This window comes from Bombus terrestris, chromosome 13 (genome assembly GCF_910591885.1).
Source record: "Bombus terrestris chromosome 13, iyBomTerr1.2, whole genome shotgun sequence".
Lineage (NCBI taxonomy): Eukaryota > Metazoa > Arthropoda > Insecta > Hymenoptera > Apidae > Bombus > Bombus terrestris.
The window spans coordinates 9,681,707-9,704,820 of record NC_063281.1 but is presented as its reverse complement, the minus strand read 5'-3'; the positions used below and the strand labels follow the sequence as shown (position 1 = coordinate 9,704,820).

Here is a 23,114-nt window from a genome sequence, read left to right as displayed (position 1 = left end):
AATTCTTTCCTTGGCTTGTTATACGTCATTTCCTACAGATTTTGGCATGCTAAATTTAAACCTAGCCTAGACCTGCCCAAATTTTATTTAGAACGACGATAAGAAGCAACTGTTTGAAATAATTTATTTTGGATTTTTATTTTCACTATTATTATTAGAAAATAAGTAAAAAATGATGAACGGGTAAGATAAGTGCTTACTGACCCCATTAAGAATCGAACACACCAAAGTCACTTATGTCCTCCAAACAACTCATCTTCAACGAAATAGACCGACCGTATTGTACCACCTGCGGAAATCAACCGCTAACAACACAGCATATGTTATACATCTAACATCTAAGAAATACAATTCAGTTTGTTAAAGACTCTAATCTGTATAAGAAAAAATGTTACCTTAAGAAATCTTTGCAGCAATTTGCCGTAAGCAAACTTCTCTCTTCAAAAAGTTCATCCATGACAGATCTTTGCCTGGGCCCATCTAATATTGTTGCAAGAGAAAATAACCGCTCCACTGGTGCGGCAGATGAAAGAGGCTTGTTATTTTTCAGAAAAGGGTCTCTTACCAAACGGTATCTTGCCAATTAAAAGGTCAGTTCAGTGATTTCCTCTTATCTTTGTATAACACACGTGGAATTGTTAGCTGTATCATCTTCGCCTCTTTCAAACTCGTAACCTTCATTTACCTATGATTTCTCAATAGGGCTAATAACATCTTCGTGATAATGCTTTGCTGACATGATCGCATTAATGAGAACTGAGCGTAGAAGGTATACCTGATGAATAGGTCGCCTGATATTATTTCAAAGAACAATTTCACAATTATTTCAAATAGTTATAAAATAAAATAACATGTTATTTGAAATAATATTTCAAATAATGTAATATCAGAGGTGGTTACAGGCATGGAAATAATTATGAAATAAAATAACGTCTGAGCGTGCTAGTAACTGATTATAACGAAGATGTTAGTTAGATAAACAAATAAAATCACGATTTTACTGAGTTAAATAACATTTGCGTTTATTTTTCCTTTTCATTGTATTTATTCATATAGAGTAGAGAAACAAAAATATCGCACGAAATCGGTAAAATCCTTTACGAGATTACGACGCAGTACTCGATCGTGGAATCGTATATATCTGAACTAATTACAATTGTTTTCACATGTTAAACCGTTGTGATGTGAATTTGACCAAAATATATACATAAGCGATAGCAATCTAGCCACTCGATAATATACGACTACGAATCTCTAAGCAAAATCCCATGACATGGTTAAAAAAAAAAAAACATATTTGAATATTATAAATAACTGGCAAATGATCGTTGATATTGTATATATATGGTGTCTCGCCTGAAATTATCATCTTAATTTTTGTCGTTATTACATTCGCAGCGAATTCGATGGAAGTTGAATGGTTTCAGGGGGTGCACATTCTGACGTTAACAGCTTTTTCTGTGAGTAACCATATGGTGGATATATTGAGAAATATATTTTTAGAACAATAAGAGCGTTTATTTTAAGCTACAATAGTATAACGAATTTTTCAGTTAAATAGTTTTAAAATCAGTTTTGAAATCGGTTTACTCCAATCAATCGATAAGATTTATGATAAATTCCTGTAGATAACGAGAATCCCCAAGCGAAACTATTCCTATAGATAAGAATTCAAAATAATTTTGATGTCGTTTTTCGTGGAAATTCTGTCTACACTAAAGTATACATACGTCGCGATAAAACGTTATTCTTGTGACATTGTTCTTTATACCTTTGACATACATTAGTTAATTTTTAATTTTCATTAAGAAACTAAATACCAACGAGCGTTTCGATAAAATGTACATAACTTTCGTTGGAAGAAAATATTGTTTAAATAATAGAGGAAGAACGAGAGATTTAAAGCCAAACAGGTACCGCCTGCTATTGCAAAGATCTAGGAATATTTGTTCCTTATTTCAGGCACCATTAACGAAATTCGACGGAACTTCGATATTTTAAAATTAACTTCTTCAATTCAATTCGATTCAATCGATCGGTCAATAAGATTACTATAAAAATTGTTCTATTTCGATCGATAATTTCAAATTCGTTCCTTTCGATCAAACCAATAGCCGTGTATATAAATTTCGATATCACTAACTTGAGCAGTTTATATTTGCAATACAATCTCTGTATTACGTTAACGGAATGATGCGAAGATATGTCTCTTTTAATATTTTACAAATAATTTGACATAAAATGTCAACATCGCCGTTGATATATCGACAAAATCGAAATTATTAGATCGTGTTTCAAACTTACGATTCGTGAAGAAATTTGATATCGCGATATTACTTGTACATTTATACGCCAGTGAAATACCAAAGGATTATCTTTTGTGAATAAATTTTACTTATGAGTGAAGAAAATATATTCCACCGATAAGGTAGATTTCGATATTCAATTTTAAGCTATCGACAGCTGGAAACGTTTCGTCATTATGAAAACTATGAAATTCACAGAATACAGTGCGATATAACACAACTTTTATTTCCATTTTATTTTCTACGATCAGATCTTTCATATTTCACGTGATATTTTCGGTTTATATTAGTTGTGTACTGTTGTATGCTAATGTCTTTGGAAATCGATTATTTTAGAAATCAAAATAAGTTTACAAAATAAAGTATTGATAATAACAATGAATAATGTCAATAATGATAAGGAGATAGATAGCATTGATTTGATAAATCAAATTAATGTTTCCAACCACTAAACAATACGCAGTATTGTAAGAATTCTATTTCGGGCGATGTCCTTCATGTTGATCGTTCGAATATTTATGATAACAACGAGGATTCGCACACTTTCCGAGTACATGATCAAAGCAAAATCCATCGTTGCGTTACTCACGATATTTTGATCCTTTTTCACATTTATAGTAAACCGTACATTACATATTCATGAGGCATTATACTATCAGCATCACTGGTACAATCAAACGATATGCAGTCCGACAGTAAATTTACATATTCAGGTCAAGTACATTCTCTAAATATTTTATCGTAATAGAGATCTTTGGGAGGTCTTTGCCCGAGAATCACGTTCGTACCCTCTCACCTACAGTATTTTGTGCAATCTTCGTGAACGAAGTTGTTGTTGCGTCAGTCAAATAGATTTCGTCGCATTCCCCAACATCTCATGGTCTATTCGCGTAGCAGTGAGCTTCTGCACTGTCAACGCATCTTTCTTGTTCATAGTCAAAGTATTTTCCGTCCTTGCAGAATACGAGATATTTCATTCCGTCTCTGCATCTGTAGTATTTGTCACAGTGGCATTTATGTGGAATATTGGTTCCCATAGAATTAAGCCAGCACGGGAAAGGTTCGCATGACACGTTATGCAGATTTTCTGGCCACTCGCATTTGTGTGTTTCCCGATCGTAAAATTGTTTGTTAGGACAAATTTCAACCATGGAGTTTCCATTTTCGCATTTACAATACTTGCGGCAATTTTCGTGGGGCAACGTGGTATCTGTTGAGGAACATTTGCCTTCGCAGCCATCCACAATCCCTTCGGGATAACAGCGAACCCTGTCTGATGGCTTGCATTCCAAATCTACCCAATCAAATTTTTGCCCAGATGAACAGTACTGCGGTTTTTTCTCACCGTGGCGACATACGTAATATTTATTGCATTCATAGTCATGATGATAAAACTTTCCTTCTTCGCAACCGGGGATGCTGCATTTTGCATCTTTTGGATAGGTACAACTCTGACTATCACGATTGTATTGAAGATTCGGAGCGCATTCCTTCGACACTTTCTTACCATTTTCACACTCGTAATATAGAGAGCAATTTTTGGGATTAGGGAAACGGCGAATCCAATTCTTACAACCACAATCACACTCGTTTTCTGATGGATCAGAGCCGCCTGAAGTTAAGCAATCAGGGTTATTCTTTGGTATATCACACGATTCGATTAATGGATTGAAGACGTATTCTTTAAAACACGACCGAAGACATTTGTAACCATTTTTACAATCGTAATACAACCTGCAATCTTTTTCATGTTTAAAGCGTTTACTACCGTATGCTGGACAATCATTCGAATAATGACAATTTGAATCTATACCTCGCAATTGAATCTCGTAATGAGTCATTACATTCTTACATACGGCAGCATACGGAGCATCGCAAACTTTTCTAATATAGTCGTATATCATACCGTCCGGACAATTTTCAATAAACTGACGTCCGTCCACGCAAGCGTAATATTTGGTGCAAGAGCGTTCGTGAGGCACGAACGCATTTCCATTCGCTGGACATTTCAGCATGATATTTTCCTTGGTTGCGTCAAGTAAAAAAGATGTAGCCGACTCGGTTTGTTTGAACAAGTTCAAAGAACATTCGCTACCCGGTGGCCAAGTACACATACCTTTCATTTCGTTGAAAGATAATCCATCTTCGCACGTTTTCTGTGTTTTAACACCATTCACACATTCGTAATACAAAGTGCAATCCGTCTTGTCAGGAATATATTTAGTACCGTTTTCAGGACAATAGACGTCAGACACGCATTGTCTGCGTCTATTATTGAACACTTGACCCGACGCGCATTCTCTTTCAACGTATTGCCCATCGACACATTCGTAATACAGAGATTTGTATTTGTGATTACATTCGTGTGGGAGAAGTACAGCCTCCAACAATTTACCCGTTGGACATGAATCATAAACTTTACACTTGGTGGCATTTTTGTCTACGCATTCTAAAGAGTCGAAATTAAACAGCTGTCCCTCGTCACACATTTTTAGGACTTTTTTCCCGTTCTCGCATTTGTAATATGATCTGCAGTTGGAGGGATGAGGTTGTATAAATTCCTCCCTTGAACAATCCGGTGCTCTCGACGCGCAATTTGCCTCCCAGGGGAAAGTACAATTTTGAAGTTCAGGGTCGAAATGTAGCTTCTGTCTTGGGGAAAATTCTGCGCAATTCCAGAGTTGTTTCTGCCCATTGGAACACACGTAAAACTTGGTACAATCGTGTTCGTGAGCGAGCTGTACGGTTTTGCCTGAAGATTCTGGGCATTTTGTTGGAATTTCGTGTATTGCGGCAAAAGCGTTCCCCGTCACTGCCAAAAGGGCAATGATCAGTAATAGTAAATCTGTAATAAAAGAAAATAATGAATCTACCATTCTGTATATCAATACTATTCTGCGTGTCATAAGGGAAAAGCTGATTTTTGTTTAAACGGGAAATATTGTTAAATAGATTGTTTAGAAAATTTAATGATTAATAGATTTTGATTTTTAAATGTTTCGATTCGCTATAAATGATGAATATTTTTTTTTTTTTACCATTATTAATAACGAACTAAAAGGATTCCGTTATAGGTAATAATTATTGGTAAGAAAAAAAAATTCCGTCTCAGATAATGAGTGACCAAAAATAATGTCTGTTATCGATAATATTTGCCGGTATATTTTGATTAGAACTGTTATGACGTCTGATTTTAACTTATCGAATATCTAGTGATCAGAATGTACCGCGATCGGGTAATTCTCTACTTATTTATCTACCATCTTAAAAAATGATCACGAATTATTTGCAAATTCAAATTACTTACATTTCATTCCAACAAATTTTATTCTCATTCTTTACGCAATCTTAAATACGAAAATAACGCACTCTTTTATGATCACTTTTTCAAAAGAACTGGCACTTTTAAAATAGAGTATTAGTCTTTTATAGCAAACTTATCGAATTATCGACCTGATAACTTGCATCAATTCCTTTTGTTTAGCGTATCACATGACGCTATCTCTTAAGAATGAAAATTAAGTTATTTACAAGCGATAACATTTCGAAATCTACGTATGTAGGTGACCCATGAGGTAAGTGTAGCTAGATTGTGTAATAATTGTTTACAATACAGGAAATATAAGCATCTCGAAGGATTAAGCTCTGAGTAGCGTATTCAAACTACCAAGAAATTCGAAGCGGTTAATTCTGCATAACAATTGGAAAGAAAGTAGGATATACGTAAACTATCATTAGTACATTATCATTGACAAAAATATCTAATAATAGATAACTAAAATACTATTATAATAGAAATGGAATCATTACTTCTATTGTAAGAGAATCGAATTGTTCGATTATAGCTTAAGACTCCTTGACAAAAATTTAATACCAACGTTCTTAAAATATAATCTTAACACAATTCGGTTGTATTATAATTTTCCCGATAAATGTATATAGATACAATCGTAAAATCGAAAAAGTGTTATTCATTTTAGCGGTTTCGTTTGATCTTTTCGGTGAATCGCGATAATGGTAATGGACGTCTTTTTACATCATCGAATTTATTCGTTTTATTTGTACACCTTTTCAAGAGCTGATTATATTTTGAATTATACTTACATATTTCGATGTTGAGAACTATCATCAAGAGAGATAGCATGCAAAAGAAATGCAATCTTGCATTTATTTATTTATTTATTTATTATCTATTTAGCAAATCACGGAAACAAGCCCTATGGTACAAGGAAGAAAACGAGTTACAATATCGTATAACAGGTATACAACAAAGAAAACAAAAAGAAATACATATATAAGTATATAAGAAAAAAGACGTACGAAGGAAGTTAAATTATAACACATTAGAAGTTGAACAATTGCAACGCTGATCATCTTAACTAATCATGTATGTAGTAAGATCCAGAGAAGAGATCGGTTTGTTGCTATTTGCATAATTGCAGATTCTGGTGACGAGATCACTAAATCTAGGATCACTCTAGAAGTGAATCTGAAAGACCCAGAGTATTGTGTAAAGAACGCGAGCAAGCATCGAAATCAATAAGTTAAAATTACAGAGAATTGATAATGTGATTATTGACGATTTTAAATAAAAAAAAATTATGAAATTTTATCAGATATATATTATGTATTTCTGATTAAAATTTCAAAGATTTTTTCAAAAAACATAATGCATAGAAGCATATACAACTCACAGCAAGCAGAAATCTCAATCTTTTACATTTCCTTCCACTTTCGACTATGTCTAACTACGATGAAGTTAATCTACTGTTACGACAAAGGATAACCGTCAACAATGTTTTCAAACATATTTAATACATATCTTGTACATTCTTTTGTACCGAATTTCCTGCTTGTACCTGCTTTCACTTGTTATCCATTTGCTAGTAAATGATTTTACGTCTATTCTGTACGTCGACAATGTATGTAGCTTGGTGTTATGTTACCGATAGTCGATAATAACGATGCTCAGAGGATAACAATAATCTTGTAGCTGCATGGAATAAATACATATCTCGCAAATGCAACGCGAGCGTCTCTGGCATCGTTGCATCGGTGATGCACGTCTTCGTCGCGCTCCCTCAAAAATAACGATCCAATGAGAAGCGTGTAAACAATGGTTGGAAAGCTTAGGATTGGCTGCGTTGTCGCCAAGTCGAGTCAGAGGAACCAATCAGGTAGAACGAATCTCGATCCAAGGGAAAATGCATCGGTCGTCCTTAACCCCCACCAGTGACGGCGGCACGTCTCATATTCAGTAGACTCGGCCATTTCTATCGTGAAGCGTAGGTACTCGCTCGGCCGCGACATTTTTTCTGTAAAACCGTGCGGGTATTCCCGTAAGCTTTGCAAAATAACGCGACGCAAAAGGATGATACACTCCGGGCGCACCAGGCTCGAGGTAAGTCAATGCATCGTCTGACAGTAAACGGGCTGACTATGAAACGCGCGTCAAAGTCACTACGGGGGGGTCGTGCGTGTGTCCAATGTTGTCATTGCCGAGGCGAACAGCTGATCCGCTCCCCTGGCCTCCGTAATGCTTGGCAACGTTTTCTCGATTGGTTCTCGGCCTCTTGCCGTGACGATGAGCAATCAAAGTCGACGGTGAACAACATATTTCGACGATGCGTCGTTCACGAACAGTTAAAGGAGTTCTTACTTTTTGATCGCTACCATTTCGCGTATATCTCCCTTCTCGCTCTCCTTCCTTCTCTTTACCTCTCTATCACCGCGCGCTCTTGCTCTCTCTCTGTCTCTATCTCGGCCTCTTTTTCTCCTTCTCGTTTACCGTCTCTATTTCTCTGATCGACCAACCAACAACCAGCCAACTCCATCCTTTGTTCTTCTTTCTTTCTGTACCTTGGTTCGTTCCCTTTCAATTTCTACATCTTCGTTTTCGTCTTCGTCGAGCCCGTTGTCACCCTCGTCATCGTCGTCATCGTAATCGCTCATCTAAACGATAACAGTACATATCTACATTCGCGTAATGTTTTGTTCCCACATTTCGCGCATTGTCTTTCTCGTTTGTTCCATCGTCGTCGTCGTCGTCGCCGCCGTTGTCGTCGTCGTCGTCGTTGTCGTCGTCGTTGTCGTTGTCGTCGTCGTCGTCGTCGTCGTCGTCGTCGTCGTCGTTATCGTCGTCGTCATCGTCGTCATCGTCGTCGTCGTCGTTATCGTCGTTGTCGAATACGCAATCTGGATATTAGTCTCTCAAACTGTGCTATTCTGCCAGTTGTGGGTTACTTCGATCCATCTTCGATGGATGTATCCTATGCAAACTCGAAGAATATCGTCGTTGTCAACGACGAGGTTCGTACCTCGCTACCTCTCTTTTTTTCCTCACTTACATCGTACCTCTCTTACTCATTCGACGATCGTTACACGCTATTAGAATATGAATGAGCGTTGTCCTCGCCAGATAAACAATCGAACAATTGTCACGAAAAATCGTCTCTTTATTTTCGAATCCGTTTTCTGTCTCTTCGCGTCTTTGTCTTTACCTACCTCCCCACTCCATCTTCCCAGCCGCCCTCCCCTCCCTCCTCTCTTACCACCCCTCCTATCCGTCTGTGCAGCGTCTCATTTGTGTGGGTGCCTTTTACGCTCACGGATCCTTGTTCCGCGTCGAAGTGCCGCGGATGAACGGATCCGTGCATCCATCCACGTCGTCTTCGTCGTTCCCTTTGTCACCGTACGTTTGTAGCGAAGAAGAACGTGGCCTGTCCGCCACGCGGTGCTGTTCGATTGTTGCAAGAAGCACGTTGCAACCTTGCAGATTTGGAGGGAAACTGGCTGACCGTGGTTTATCCGGCTGGCTAACGTGGCTCGTGTGTAAACAGAAACGGCGCGCGTTGCTGATCAGAGTCTCCAATTCGGAGATATCTGCGACGTTGGACTGCGTTTCCTCGTGATCTCAACCATGTTTCTCCGCCGAGTCATTGGTTCGGTGTCTCGTGTTTTCTCCGCTGTGTCCATTTCTATCCGAATATTCTCCTCGTGATCGAAACTTTGGAATTGGAGGAACTCGTCGTGTACGGATGTATCATCGCTTTAATTATCCGGAATAGGGTTGAACACCTGGCCGACTTCCATGGCCTTTAAATATCTTGCCAGGGTCAAGATTCTGAGTATGTAACTTTTTCCTATACATGCGTAATCTGTTGCTAGGTTTTAGTTTTCAAGGTATAGAAGACAACCAATGTTTCACGCTATATACAATTACATCGTTGTTCTAAATCAGAAAACGGTACAATTCCTAAATGAAGAGAGATTCTGTGGCTGAAAATAAGACCAGGAATAATGAATTTACGAATATACTTTCGAGAAAATCAAATTTGAGAACCTGGAAAATCTGTTCAAATATTTTGTTGATTTTTGCGAACCGTGTATTTGCAACGTGTAAATATATATCTTACAACATTGATATCCATCATCAGTTTGGTTTCATAAACCAGCACATTACGATCATGACAGTCGAAATTTCAAAATGTTTTACGTCGTATGTACGATATACACATAAGAGTTTTCTACGACGAGTGTTCAAATACTCTTGCACCAGCATCGTATACGCACGCGTAATTAATTGGTATGGCGTGTGTCTCGCGATGATTTAGAATTGGACTTCCCTCGTGTGTTTGGAGGTCTTGAGCGTTAGAAACAGCAGTCACCCGTTGTATCTCCTCTAGATCCAAATGGAACGGTTCTCTCTTAAATAATAAACATGGTCGGCGCCGAGGCGCAATCATTAAATCGCGTTTTATTATGCCGCGATCCGACGCAGCGATCGCGTTAATTTCGTCGATCTCTCCGCGTTGCACAAGAAATCTTTGCAAAATCGATCGAATTACCATCCGAATTTTGATTTACACTTTCTCCTGAAATCAGCAAGGAACATCACGAGAATGTTAAAAAACATCACGTTTACGTACAACAAAGGGAACAATGCGGTCGCGTGTGTAAACACGGCGATAAATCGATACGATGTTCGTATCGGCTTACGCAACCTGTTTCTTAACGAAGAAATGATTTCGCAGGAAGGATTCGTCGGACAGATGTATTTGCGAATGACGTTACATTGGGAATGTCCATCGAATGGTCGATCGATTTCTCTACACCGCGCCGGCGATTGATACAATCTTCTTGAAATTTCGAACTCACGTGCAAAGAACCGTAGCTTGGATTGCATACAAAAACGATCGTTAAAGGCGAGCTTACGAACCAAACCTTATACTTAACGCTTTAACTCCAAAATCATTAAATCGATCTCTAAAAATAGTAAAACTGATAAACCTATGCACTGACGAAAGTTTTCGAACGTAGCTCTAGCAACCTCTCGTACATATAATCCGTGTGTCTTACGAAAGATTTTGATAAACATTCTAATCAGGCGTAACTATCGTGATCATATTAAAAGTCGTATTAGAAAGATTTAAAAGGAATCTGAGATTTATAAATGTATACAGAAGTTACAAAATTGTCACGTTTAATTATTCGTTTAATATCGATAAGCCTTCGTTATAACACTTGTTATATATATATTTAAGATTGTTATTCACGATACTTATTAATTTCTTATTAATTGTACGTATGTCTATGGCAAATAGTTTCTATCTTTTGTATGCATTTCCAACTTACTTCCAAATTTTACTAATGCAACCAGTCGTGTCTCGTTGCACAAAAGTTTGTCACGATAATTATTCAAATATACACTTTCGTGAGTCATTGTATGCTGTATTTTATTGTTTTCAAGTCAAACGTATCTGTATTATACCGATGTACGATTGTTTGGTCGTCTAAAATTGGTACCACAGGTACTTTCGTTCATAAATTATTTTCATACGTGAAATCTAAAACGACACCATGACGCTTTTGCACGCCTCATACAATTTCCAACCGAATGTTATAGTAAACATTTTAATGAAAAAGAGTGCTTCTCTATTTGTCAACGATTTATGTATTTGAATGATGCAAGGTAACACAAAAAAGAAGCGTGTGTACGTGTATGTGTGTGTGTGTGTGTGTGTGTGTGATAATGATGCAAATGTAATTTTTTCTGAGTCTAAGCAACTTGCTCAAACAAGAAAGCCTTGTCAAAAGTAATTATTAGATGGTTATTAGGTACGTAGATATTAATCAGGTGCAGAATTAATCATGATCCATGTTAAAAATACATGATACCCCGATGCTGCATTGCGAGCTAAAGGGCTAACTGAGATGTTAGGACGAGTTCAGTGACCTACATCGCAAGGTCATCGAAGGTCACATACAGGTGACGTGGTAGGTGAGCGAACCTTAGAGATTCTTCGTCGTTGCATGCCATTTATATAAACTGATACGAAAGAAATACAGGTATAAATTTCGATTTTTAATCCGTCGTAATAATTCATTCCTCGCCTACCGCAGAATTCTATTTCATCATTACGCGTACAATAGAAAATTTATGTATCATTTACGAGGTAACATTTCATTTACGTTACTTTTTTTTTCAATTGATGTAGATCATCGGAATTCTATCTTCTCACATTGTAATTATGAAGTGAAATTCAGAGTATTTTTTATTGTGATTTCTTATCTATACTCTATAATTTTATGATATTTGAATTCAAGTTTAATTATTGCACTGTTATAAAATACGTTTCCTTGAGGTCATGGAAATTCGTCTTATCTTTTCGATTGGTATAGCGAACTTCCGTTCAGTAAAACATAACTGTGATCTTCGATCTTCAAATCCGGTTCGTCTAAAAAAATGTTATTCTATATTTCCGATTTATTTTCTCGCATAGAATCAGCCCGTGGTTGATTGTTCGTTTCTTTCTCGTTCAGATAGCTTTACGAGACATCGCCAGTTTCTATACCTTTTGACGCAATCGACGAACACGAGGCGCACTGGGCCTCTTGAACGTCGACATCAAGTGCGTTTTCGCTAATCCATTGAAAATTCAACGATCAACGTACATACTAATTTATCAGATGATTTGTGCAAATCGACGAGGAGTGGAGGTAATTAATGCAATCCTATCGGAAAACTGTTGCGCTGCCTTCGATCCACAGGTCGATTTCCTTTTCGTTTCATCCCTCCGCATTGCTTCTGAAACGTTAAACGAAGTTGTTAGCATGTCAAGAGCGGTGTTCTAGAATTGAATTCCTGTTTAGCCGATTTGCATTTATTTTGTATTCGCGTTAGAAGATTCGAAACTGCGAAACGTTATTTATAGAAGGATCGATAAAACGGATCGCGTATTGATCTCGCGACCGTTCCGTTCTCTCGGATTGCTGGCTTAGAAGTCGGAATAAGGGTATCATTTTTAACTCACGTCGCTGTGCTATTAACTATTTATTAGCCATACCTCAAAAATCAATGAACGCGGCGGTTCAATGCACCGCTCTGATTTCTACTTAACTTCGTCGACAGAGAACGTTAATAAGAATTAATCCTCTGTGTTACGTACAATCTTGAAAATTTACGAGGGTACCGAGTTTTAAAGAATTATAGAACGTTGAAAGAACATAGAAAAGAGACAGGAGTGCGATACGACGAATCGCATATGTTGTCATTTAGGAAAATTTCATTATCGATCAATTTCATTTCAAGAAAATTCTCGTATACCAAAAATATTGATTGTCGTAGCATTAGATAATTTCTTACGAAACTTCGCGCACTTATCGCGTATTTTGAAAACGCTTATAATCTTAAGTCTAGCAGGTCGTTCTCTTTCTCAACTATGTCGCTACGAACTGGTATAAAAATTAGGAGATCAACGAAACATTTCGCTAGTCGTTCCAGCGTCGTCTTCGTACACGAATATAATAAATGCAAAACGTATCTAATACACGTGACAGACATACAAAATTATAAGAGAGAAAGATCGTAAGAAGAAGGGAACGCGCTTAATTTATAGCGGTTGATATTATTAGGATAAGGATTTACGTAAAAGGCGAAGGATTTCCATGATCGATGATGATGATCATTGTTTTAGAAAAAAGTAAGTCGCGTGGGCGTGGGAGGAGGGGGCCAGGTCGGGCAAGGGGTACAAGCGGTTGAGGATTCCGGTGCAAGCGGTCAATGGTGGAGGCAACAGCATCCATCGTATCACCATCATCATCATCATCATCACCAACATCATCACCATTACCATCATCAGGCCGGTTATTATACGTCGCAATCGCACACTCACAACAACCCTGTAACGACCATGAAGCAGTCTTACATGCAGGTTGGTCAACTTGTACTCTCACGCATGTCACTTTGTTCTCGCTTCGCGTTATCATCTGCTAAACGCTGTTGTGTCCTTTGAAAATGAAACTCGTGTTCGCGTTACCGCGGGCTCGATCTCATCTTCCGCTAAATCCCGAACGATACGATCTCACAATTGTCTCGAGGTGAATTTATTCGGGTCTGTTTCTTTTTTTTTTTGGTTCCAGCTAACATGGGTGTTTCATGACGACGAGGCGCAGATTAATAAGAAACTGCCAAAAGAATTGCTGCTTAGGTATCGTAACACGTATAACACCTGTATCAGTTGTTCTTCTTTTTTTTTTTCTTTTTTCGTCGACCTACTTTGCTTAAATGACTCTCCTCGTTTCTTATTTTCTTTTATTTTCATCGTTGTTGTTGTTGTTGTTGTTATAATTATTATTATTATTGTTGTTATTATTATTATTATTATTTTATTATTATTATCGTTGTTATATTTCCTTCTTGATGGTGCCGTGAGTTTCTTTTCGAAAGAATAGTCAGACCGGGAAACGTGTAACATAATTACCGTACGTACTATTGGCAGAATTCTTTCGTATCTCGACGTGGTATCGCTATGCCGGTGCGCGCAAGTAAGCAAAGCCTGGAACGTGTTGGCGCTCGACGGATCCAATTGGCAAAGAATCGATCTCTTCGATTTCCAACGAGACGTGGAGGTAAATCGAACCTTCGACGCGTTGTTTACCACTCGGTCAAGTTTTTCGCTATTTCTCTCTGCCTTCGTTTCAGCGGATGGCAAAAAGACGAACGATGTTATGTCGAACTGTAAACTTATCGGACTCGATTTTACTATGAACCTTTAAAAACGATTGATCCGGCGCGTATTGCCGAATCTCTTTGAGATCCGAGTTGAAAGCCTTTTCATTAAGGTGGTAAGCAACGCGTTGATCGCCCAGAGAAAAATCTTTCCCGAAGATCGTTCGTTTGTTGCAAAACTAACTAGAACGTTCGAAACGCAGGGACCAGTTATAGAAAATATATCGAGACGATGCGGAGGTTTCCTAAAGCAGCTGTCTCTCAGGGGATGCCAGAGCATCGGCAACAATTCGATGCGTACGTTGGCTCAGTCGTGTACCAATATCGAGGAACTGAATCTTAGCCAATGTAAAAAGATCTCAGACACTACCTGCGCCGCCCTAAGCAGCCACTGTTCGAAACTTCAACGACTAAACTTGGACTCGTGTCCCGAGATAACGGACATATCCCTGAAGGATCTCTCGAATGGTTGTCCGCTTCTCACTCACATCAATCTGTCCTGGTGTGAGTTACTTACCGACAAGGGAGTCGAAGCGTTGGCGAGAGGTTGTCCGGAACTCCGTAGCTTTCTATGCAAAGGCTGCCGACAGTTAACAGACAGGGCTGTCAAATGTCTCGCCCGCTACTGCCACAATTTGGAAGCGATCAATTTACACGAATGCAGGGTACTTGCAAATGCAATTAACGTGACTTCCATGTTTTAGCGCTCGTATGATTTGCCAACAGGGACTCGATATCGCGGTCACCTGGATATTTTCTAGATCGTTTCTAAGGCTATGATCACAGTGGACGCGTGTTCCGACGAACAAGATATCCAAAGACCGAAATGTCTACACTCATCGACTGCAAAAAATATTTGCACGTGATTGTATTTATTATAATATTTACATACTAATTAATTAGATCCAAGTACATTAATTTTCCGCACCATTTACAAATATTTTCATATAATTACGTATACTAATTTGATACTATGAAAGTTAAAATGTAGAATCTACTAAGGCTGTGTGCAAATACTTTATTCTAATTACTCTACATGTGTATTTGCTTGCTCTGACGAATTTGTCAGAACGACAACTCGTCAAAACACATATATCATTTAGCCGTAATCTACATCTATCGCGCGTATTACGAAATTCCCGGTTAATCAGATATTACGATCGAATAACAAGGGCAAGCATACGAGCGTAAAAGATTACGGATTGAGCGTCGTAATGAATATCAAACCGATGACATCCAGAAATTGTTTCTTGTTGAAATATTTGGTCGAACGTTTTCTTTCTCGCGACGCTGAATCTATTTAGAAAACTATCTTCTATTGTGATTCATGATAACGGCTTCGTTGCAGAATATAACGGATGACGCAGTCAGAGAACTCAGTGAACGATGTCCACGATTACACTATGTTTGCCTGTCGAATTGTCCTAATTTAACGGACGCGTCTTTGGTCACACTGGCGGAACACTGTCCACTCCTTAGCGTGCTCGAATGCGTGGCTTGCACTCATTTCACCGACACGGGCTTTCAGGCTCTCGCCAAAGTGAGTTGATCACCGTGACTGAATTCACTGTGATTCCAAAGAGGCCCATGATATCTGAACGACACGTTCTCTTCGTTATTTCAGAATTGCAGACTGCTAGAGAAGATGGACCTGGAAGAATGCGTTTTAATAACAGACATCACCCTCGTTCACCTGGCCATGGGCTGTCCAGGATTGGAGAAACTGGTAAGCGGATTTGAACAACCTTAAGTTGTGTTCTCGTCGAAGCAACGTCGATGTTCCATGTTTCTTGAAAAAATCACCCAACGTTTCTCTATGTTTCTTCGCCTTTTTGTCGCCAGTAACAGAAGCTGCTGGTTATTACCTTTCGAAGTGAAGTAAGGACCAAAGAAAGAGAAGAAGCCGAAATAAAATCCAAACGTTCGTTGCCTCGGTATGGATAAAACTTTTTAAAATGATGTTCGTTGAATATTGTTTGCAAAATGCAGCAACGACAAGCAACAAAAAGCTCCCGGTTGTTGCTTCAACGAGTACGCAAATTGAACTTGATAAAAGAAATAGTTTTGGATGAAAATGACTAATTTCTCGGATCGGTTACTTTCTTAACGCAGAGTTTGTCTCACTGTGAATTGATCACCGACGATGGCATCCGACAGTTGGCCATTTCGCCGTGCGCAGCGGAACATCTGGCGGTGCTGGAATTGGACAATTGTCCCCTCATCACAGATGCTAGCCTCGATCATCTTCTACAGGCCTGCCACAATCTCAAGCGCATCGAGCTTTATGACTGTCAACTGATCACCAGAGCTGGCATACGTAGACTCAGAGTACCGTATCATACGTTCCTAATTTCATCCTCGAAAATAGTATTTCGCTTATGGAGTGTTGAACGTCCTTCGACTCGATATCGATAAAATGTCGTATAATCAAGGATTATCTTCAAACTGGTGAAATCTTTACTTCTTTTCTTAATTGAAATGCCCTATCTATTATTTGAAACGTAGAAAGCATTTTCGTTCCGTCTTTGTTTCTCTTCGTGCAATCGAATTTTACTTGAAAGATAAAAAGCACAGAGAGTTTCAAGTATATGCAGTATCTACTAAAAGTATCGTCATATTATTATATTTATTACGGTACTTACATATTAATCAATTAGGCGCAAGTTTATTAAATTTCGTATCGTTCAGCTGAATTTTCGTTTGACTCCAAAAATTTGTCTCCAAATATGATACCATAAAAATGAAGAGATTCTACGTGGGGCATTTTAATTAGGATAGCCTAACTGTGAATACTAACAAAGCAAACAAACAATTTTTCCCGAAATCCCGGAACGATTCTGTTCGCTTCTTCGTTGTTCCATTGTTTTTTGTCTTAAATTAAAAAACCATTTGGTTCGTTCTGTTTCAGGCACATTTGCCGAACATTAAAGTCCACGCGTACTTCGCGCCAGTGACACCGCCGCCGAGCGCGGGAGCATCACGGCAGCGATACTGCCGATGCTGCGTCATTCTGTGATTTCGCATAAAAATGACTCTGATGCAAATCGTCCGATGTACCACGCTACCGGTGGACTTGTAATTTCGATGATCGCCGATACACGGCGATCGTGGGACCTTCTCTCTTCCGGTTGCCAGACCGAGACTCTGGTTGCCATTCGTCAACAGTGAGAACAAGCCTCGTCGGGAATGAAATCGCGATTCCTTCGACAGATATACCAATTCGACTCGCAACACACGCAACAAGTACAAAAGGACAGTACGTCACCGTCACCTAACTAATACACACACACACATACTGACACACATACATACACACACACACACACACACGCACACACAAAACCACCAGCTGCTGCTGCAATTGTTACTAATGTGTCGCTGCTACTACCGCTCACTATAAAACTGTTTCTATCACCGCTGTTCGACACTGTACAACGGTGTACAATGATATCGTTTCTACTGGAACTCTATTGAGTTTCGATAGTACGTGCTTTGCTAATAATCGCCGTCGTTTCATCACGTGCGTAAGTAAGATCATTCAGCGAAGGAGAGGAAAAGATATTCTTGGATTTTGTTGACGGTCGTTTCGTTCCCGGATTTCACACTTGTAGAGCATCGATTTTTCGAGAAAGTAAGAAACGAACAAAACAGAGAGAAAAAAGTAAAAAGGAAAGGAAACGGGACGACAAAGGACAAAGACGCTAATAACATTGTAAACGAGACGAAGAGGACGATGACGACGCTTGCGATAGAGCAGGCAATTTTTTTATCCAAGCGACACGGTCCGCTCCTATACGGGCAAACGCGATCGTACGTATCGATCGAGAGCCTGAAATTTTCGCGGTCGGATGTTCCACGTGAAACAAAACGATAAGCATATATACATACGTATATGTATTATATACATACATATATACATATATACATATATTTTTTTAGTACGACGCATTCTCTCTTCTGCTAAACGTTAATCGTCAAAGAAAAATGTACGCGCAATCCGTTCCGGGTGGTAACGGCATACAGCATGCGTCCAGTGATCTTTTCTCGAACTCGAAAAGGGGAACGAAAAGAAAAAGGAATGATACGAAGCAGGGAATGGAAAACGACGTCGCGTTAAAACGTGTTTCAAGCTGCGTATAAAAGCCGTGCTATTATTCTAGACATTCAATTTCTATCGAAGATTCGTATCTTTGTGTGTGTGTGTGTGTGTGTGTGTGTGCGTGTGTGCGTGTGTATGTATGTATGTATGTGTGTATGCGAGCGCACGCTTTCGTACGTGCATGTGTATGCGTGTGTGCGTGTTGCTGTAGCAGTTTCTCAAACGAACACTGCCTATTATAAAGTTATTGATAAAGAAAAAGAAGAAAAAGAAAAAAAGAAAAGAACACAAAGAAAACTCGACGAAGAAAAAAAAAATGGTTTAAAAAAGAGAAAAAAATAGAAAAGACACGAAACTACCAAAAAACAGAGAGAGACAGAGAGAAAAGAGAAGAAGACACGCGAGAATCGTAGAGATGATCGCGGGTTGTTTGAATCTCACCGCGAAACCATAGATCGACCCGTGTACCGTCGTTCGTTTTAAACTAAATGCATAAACATTGTTCGTGAAAACGGGCGATACGTGTTTCTGTCTACCAAAACCGAAATTCTCGATCTCGCACACGCGACTGGTAACTGCGACACCTACGAATTTCTTTCTTTTCCTTTTAATGAGACCGGCGTGCACATCGCGAGATTTAACGCACCTAACGAGAACGGAAACGTGAAACTTAGATGAATCCGGCACGGTTGTTGACTTCGCTTCTTCTTAGCAAAGAACCGAAGAGAAAACGACGAGAAAGAAAAGGAAGAAAAAGACAGGAGGGAAAGAAAGGCAAAGATGCGATGATCTGTCGTGTTCGAAACTCCCATCTAATTACTGTTGGCGTCCGTTGGTAGTACGTTTATGATACATTTTACAAGAACTCGCAGACGAACGGCTAAATACACGGACAACTGGTTCTGTTCGCGAGTCGCGCTTATCGAGTCTCTAATGTACTATGTTCCACCTCCTAACGACCCAGACATTCGTATATACAGCTTTTTATTTTCTTTTTTTTTCATCTCCTTTCGTTTTATTATTATTTTGTTCGTATTTTAATTCGTCATGGACTAGGAGAGCACAGACTGAGAAAACGAATCAAAACGTTGATACGTTGAATAACCCGATTCACTTGGGCCCAGCGATCGACTCGCTGGCGGATTCTTACTTTTTAAGCTTAGTTTTACGGTATGGTGGCAGTACGAGTACCGTGGACGTATTACGCACGTGCCCGTCGTGGACGTGCCAGTACTAGGAAATTCGTTTGCTTCGCGATCTTCGAATCGTGAGTACATATAGTTATATAACATATGAAGAAAGAACGAGAAAGAGTCGGACTAATTCGGAATAAAACAAAATAGAAATGTAAAAAGAGAGCAGAATAGAACGGTACACGAAACAAAGATGCATTTGTCCCCGTTCGTTGGCAAAGAAAAAAGAAGAGGAAGAAAGATCGAGATTAACATTTGGTAGGATATTTGTCATTTGGAAGTATGGGTTTCAGGATGGCAAAGCGTATACATAATAACACTTAACTGGTGAAGAAAATTTTGATCAATGTAGAAGTAATAGAACAAAGAAGAGGAAAGGAGCTTTTTCCGATTATGAGAAAGTTCTCATGACAGAACATTCAACTTTTAATTCCAACAGCTGGAAACAACGCGAAAACGACAGTCAAACGTTCTTACGTATTTTTCTTGCATTAGTAGCCAGGATGTCTGATTGCTATGACGATGAAGGTTTTCGCGTTGGCTGAATTGGCGGAATGTTCGATTGTTGAGACAAAAGGAACTTATATGAAAAGGAACAAGTACGATGGTCCATCCGAAAATATGCGATAGAATCGCCACGTGACGCACTCTATTTTTCTTCTTCCCGTTGTTTCGACGAATTTCGAGGAGCCAGCCATGTACGTGAATCGCGTGTCGTTGCGTCGAATAAAAGAATCGTATAGGTGATTGTTAATCCTTGTTAGCGCGTAAGAACGTACACCGCATATATATTTAATATATAGCGTGTAAACAGAATACCGGATGAAGGAACTATATATATATATGCAAATATACAAGAGGTATATATATATTAACAAAAAAGGGAAAAATCCAGTAAAAAATAAATATATAGATATGATATGTTTTATACGCTGCATGTCATCCATAGTAAGAAATAACGTGATCATCGTAATGTGTCGTTCGGAATCGAATTATTAATTTTTTTCTTCTTTTTTTTTCTTTCTTTTTTTTTAGCGATTAAACGATGCACGAAGGGGAATCAGCAGGATAGGCTTCAACGCGAAAGGACAAACGAACAATAACACCACTCTATACGCATCATTCGTGAAACATTTTCCGACCTCTCGCGGGTCTCGTTGAAGGAATCCGTCGCGTTGTTTCGTCCATGAACTTGGTTGAAATTTTCCGCATATTCGATTAATCGTGAAAAAATAACACGCGAACGTACGCACGACTGTCGCCTGGCGCCTCGTTCGATCGAGTTCGGCTCAAAATATGAAGTCAATCGCAGTGCCTGAACCGCCGCAAAACTTGTAAATTATATAATCACGTAGTCGAAATTCCACGAATAATTACTGTGTGGCGGGGGATGTACAAGATTTAAAAACTAATAATAATAAAACGAAACAAAAGACTCTCATATATGCCAGCCACTAAGAATTTTCGAGGGTCTCTCTCTTTCTCTCTCTCTCTCTTTGGCTGAAACGAAACTCGTCGAGCGCCCGACAGCCGTGCACCCACGCGCAATTATTTAACGATGGACATTCGGTGTATCAACGATTGTGATACACCTGAAATCTCTTTTTAGTATCGAAAAATTAAATACTTGGAGTAGACTCGAAGAAAACACGAAAGATCGAAATATTTTCTTTTATGAAATTCTTGGCATAGCGATATCGTGGTCCGTGTAAATAGCTAAAGTTAGCCGGGAACTTGTATATTTTGAATACCATTCGAAGCGTTAAGTATTTTTCAACGTTTCCCGTGAAACAGTCCGTGCTGCAATTTTCGACACTTAGAATCGAAAAGAACCGCCAGATCTCAAGAACGTCGAATACGTTTTAACCTTCTTTCTCTGTGTTATACGATATTATATATTACATACGCGAACGTCTATGCATTTTTACGATGTTACAGGTAGAAAACCTAGTCTCGATACGGTGAGGCTATTAAATTATTCGCATCGGTTAACCCGTTACACGGCATTTAATAAGATTGTAAATTATACGTACGGTTGGTTTGATTCGGCGTACGAAACGGGAGAAACATTCGAATGTCCATCGCTGTTGCACGATTTCTTAATATATTCCTTCAACGTATTGAAAACCAGTTCAAAATCGTCCGTGGCAAAGGAAAAAGAGAAAGTCAAACGGATAAAACTATCGAAAGGAAAATGTATAGTTTCTTAGTCATTGTAAACGCTCGTGGAAACGTTATTTTTAGTAAACGATGGGTTGGTGATCGATGATCAAGACTCGGTGACTCGGTGATCGATCACGAACGATTCGCAACTCTATGAAATGAACGAATCGTTAGTACAACAAATTGCATGCCGAATATAATAGAATCGAGTCCCGTTACGTGGAAACATTACGAGACGTAAGAGCCTGTCGGGGATCCTGTTGGTCGTGCATTAGGAAATCGCGGTCGATTTTCGAAAGCGATGTACGTTGGTGTTCATTCGCGTTTGAAATCGAAGATTATCGTAATAAACGAACGAAACATTGAAAAGAAGAAACAAAAGGGAACATGAAGAAGAGGAAGGGAAAAAGAATTGTTCACCGATGGCAGTGTTGTAGTCTATTGGTATAATAACACACAATATGTCGCCGTAAGAAAGAGATCGTGTTGTAACGACGGTTGAAAAGAGGATACGTAAGAGAGAAACGAACAGGAAGAGGGAAGAGGAAGGGTGAGAGGGAGATAAAACGAAGCTTTTGAAGGCGAGTGATCGAGCAAGTGTTTGGCTGTGCAGTAGAATAGGAAAGAAACGTGAGATTCGAGAGAAAGAATGAGAGAAAGAGAGGATGTGAACGAGAGAGATAAAGAATTCAGATGTTAATCGAAGCCAGCGAAAGTATCAAATACTATAGTACTATAGTACTATACATACATATATGTGTATATATATATGTAGTATAGTACTATATATAAAACAAAAAAGAAACTCGATCACGATCGAGATCCATTCGGTTCACGGTTGAAAAAACAAATTTTTAAAGATAAGAGCGTAACGTATTTAATGGTCTACACGTGTCGGCCTATACGTGCCTCCTAAAGTCACGACGATCTCTGCTTTTAATCAAGGAGAAAAGTAAGGGAACGTCGCGATAGCGTATCGAAAAAAAAAAAAAGAACAGTAATTGTTACACGGAAATTCGTGTGCGAATACTGTAGCTGATTATACATTGACATTTCGCTGCTTCGACAAGCTACAGTCTACCATGTATATATTTTCATTAATGTATGTATAATAAAAAGTATATTCGAGACAACGATCGGCTCTGTTTAGTGTGCGCTGTCTTGTCATTCTTCACGTGGGCTATATTATGGTCGGAGGAGAATCGATACACATTTGGAATCGATCGAAACTGTTCCCGTTACGGAGAATATTTTTGGCTTCTGAATAACATATAACATATATATTACCGCAATGACGTATTTCTTCTAGAAATAAATTTTAAATGAACAAACTTCGTCGGCTT

General features: G+C 38.8%; 2 protein-coding genes across 4 annotated transcripts; one reads left to right on the top strand and one right to left on the bottom strand.

Moving 5' to 3' along the window:
* Window positions 1-399: 399 nt before the first annotated feature.
* On the bottom strand, window positions 400-5,998 carry LOC105666417 (balbiani ring protein 3). The gene is made up of 2 exons (XM_012315676.3): window positions 5,614-5,998; window positions 400-5,151 (listed from the first exon to the last, which is right to left on the bottom strand). The coding sequence occupies exons 1-2, from the start codon at window positions 5,639-5,641 to the stop codon at window positions 3,182-3,184; spliced, it is 1,998 nt and encodes a 665-aa protein (XP_012171066.2). The 5' UTR covers window positions 5,642-5,998; the 3' UTR covers window positions 400-3,181.
* A 1,566-nt stretch (window positions 5,999-7,564) lies between these two features.
* On the top strand, window positions 7,565-23,102 carry LOC100646037 (F-box/LRR-repeat protein 2). 3 transcript variants are annotated; one of them, XM_003400237.4, is made up of 9 exons: window positions 7,565-7,707; window positions 13,283-13,519; window positions 13,728-13,795; window positions 14,087-14,216; window positions 14,520-14,981; window positions 15,665-15,856; window positions 15,941-16,042; window positions 16,429-16,644; window positions 17,225-23,102. In XM_003400237.4, the coding sequence occupies exons 1-9, from the start codon at window positions 7,678-7,680 to the stop codon at window positions 17,330-17,332; spliced, it is 1,545 nt and encodes a 514-aa protein (XP_003400285.1). In that variant the 5' UTR covers window positions 7,565-7,677; the 3' UTR covers window positions 17,333-23,102. The 3 variants fall into 3 exon arrangements, with proteins under 3 accessions (XP_003400285.1, XP_003400284.1, XP_048267391.1); XM_048411434.1 differs by lacking the exon at window positions 7,565-7,707 and adding an exon at window positions 8,476-9,433; XM_003400236.4 differs by lacking the exon at window positions 13,283-13,519.
* The last annotated feature ends 12 nt before the right edge of the window (window positions 23,103-23,114 follow it).

Excerpts from the sequence above, each read along its gene's own strand:
- LOC105666417 (XM_012315676.3), bottom strand. The coding sequence starts at position 5,641 with ATGAGAATAAAATTTGTTGGAATGAAAT. Across the intron at positions 5,152-5,613 it reads AAAATTTGTTGGAATGAAAT|ATTTACTATTACTGATCATT; the intron begins GTAAGTAATTTG and ends CTTTTATTACAG.
- LOC100646037 (XM_003400237.4), top strand. The coding sequence starts at position 7,678 with ATGATACACTCCGGGCGCACCAGGCTCGAG. Across the intron at positions 13,796-14,086 it reads CCAAAAGAATTGCTGCTTAG|AATTCTTTCGTATCTCGACG; the intron begins GTATCGTAACAC and ends TACTATTGGCAG. Across the intron at positions 16,043-16,428 it reads GTCCAGGATTGGAGAAACTG|AGTTTGTCTCACTGTGAATT; the intron begins GTAAGCGGATTT and ends TTCTTAACGCAG.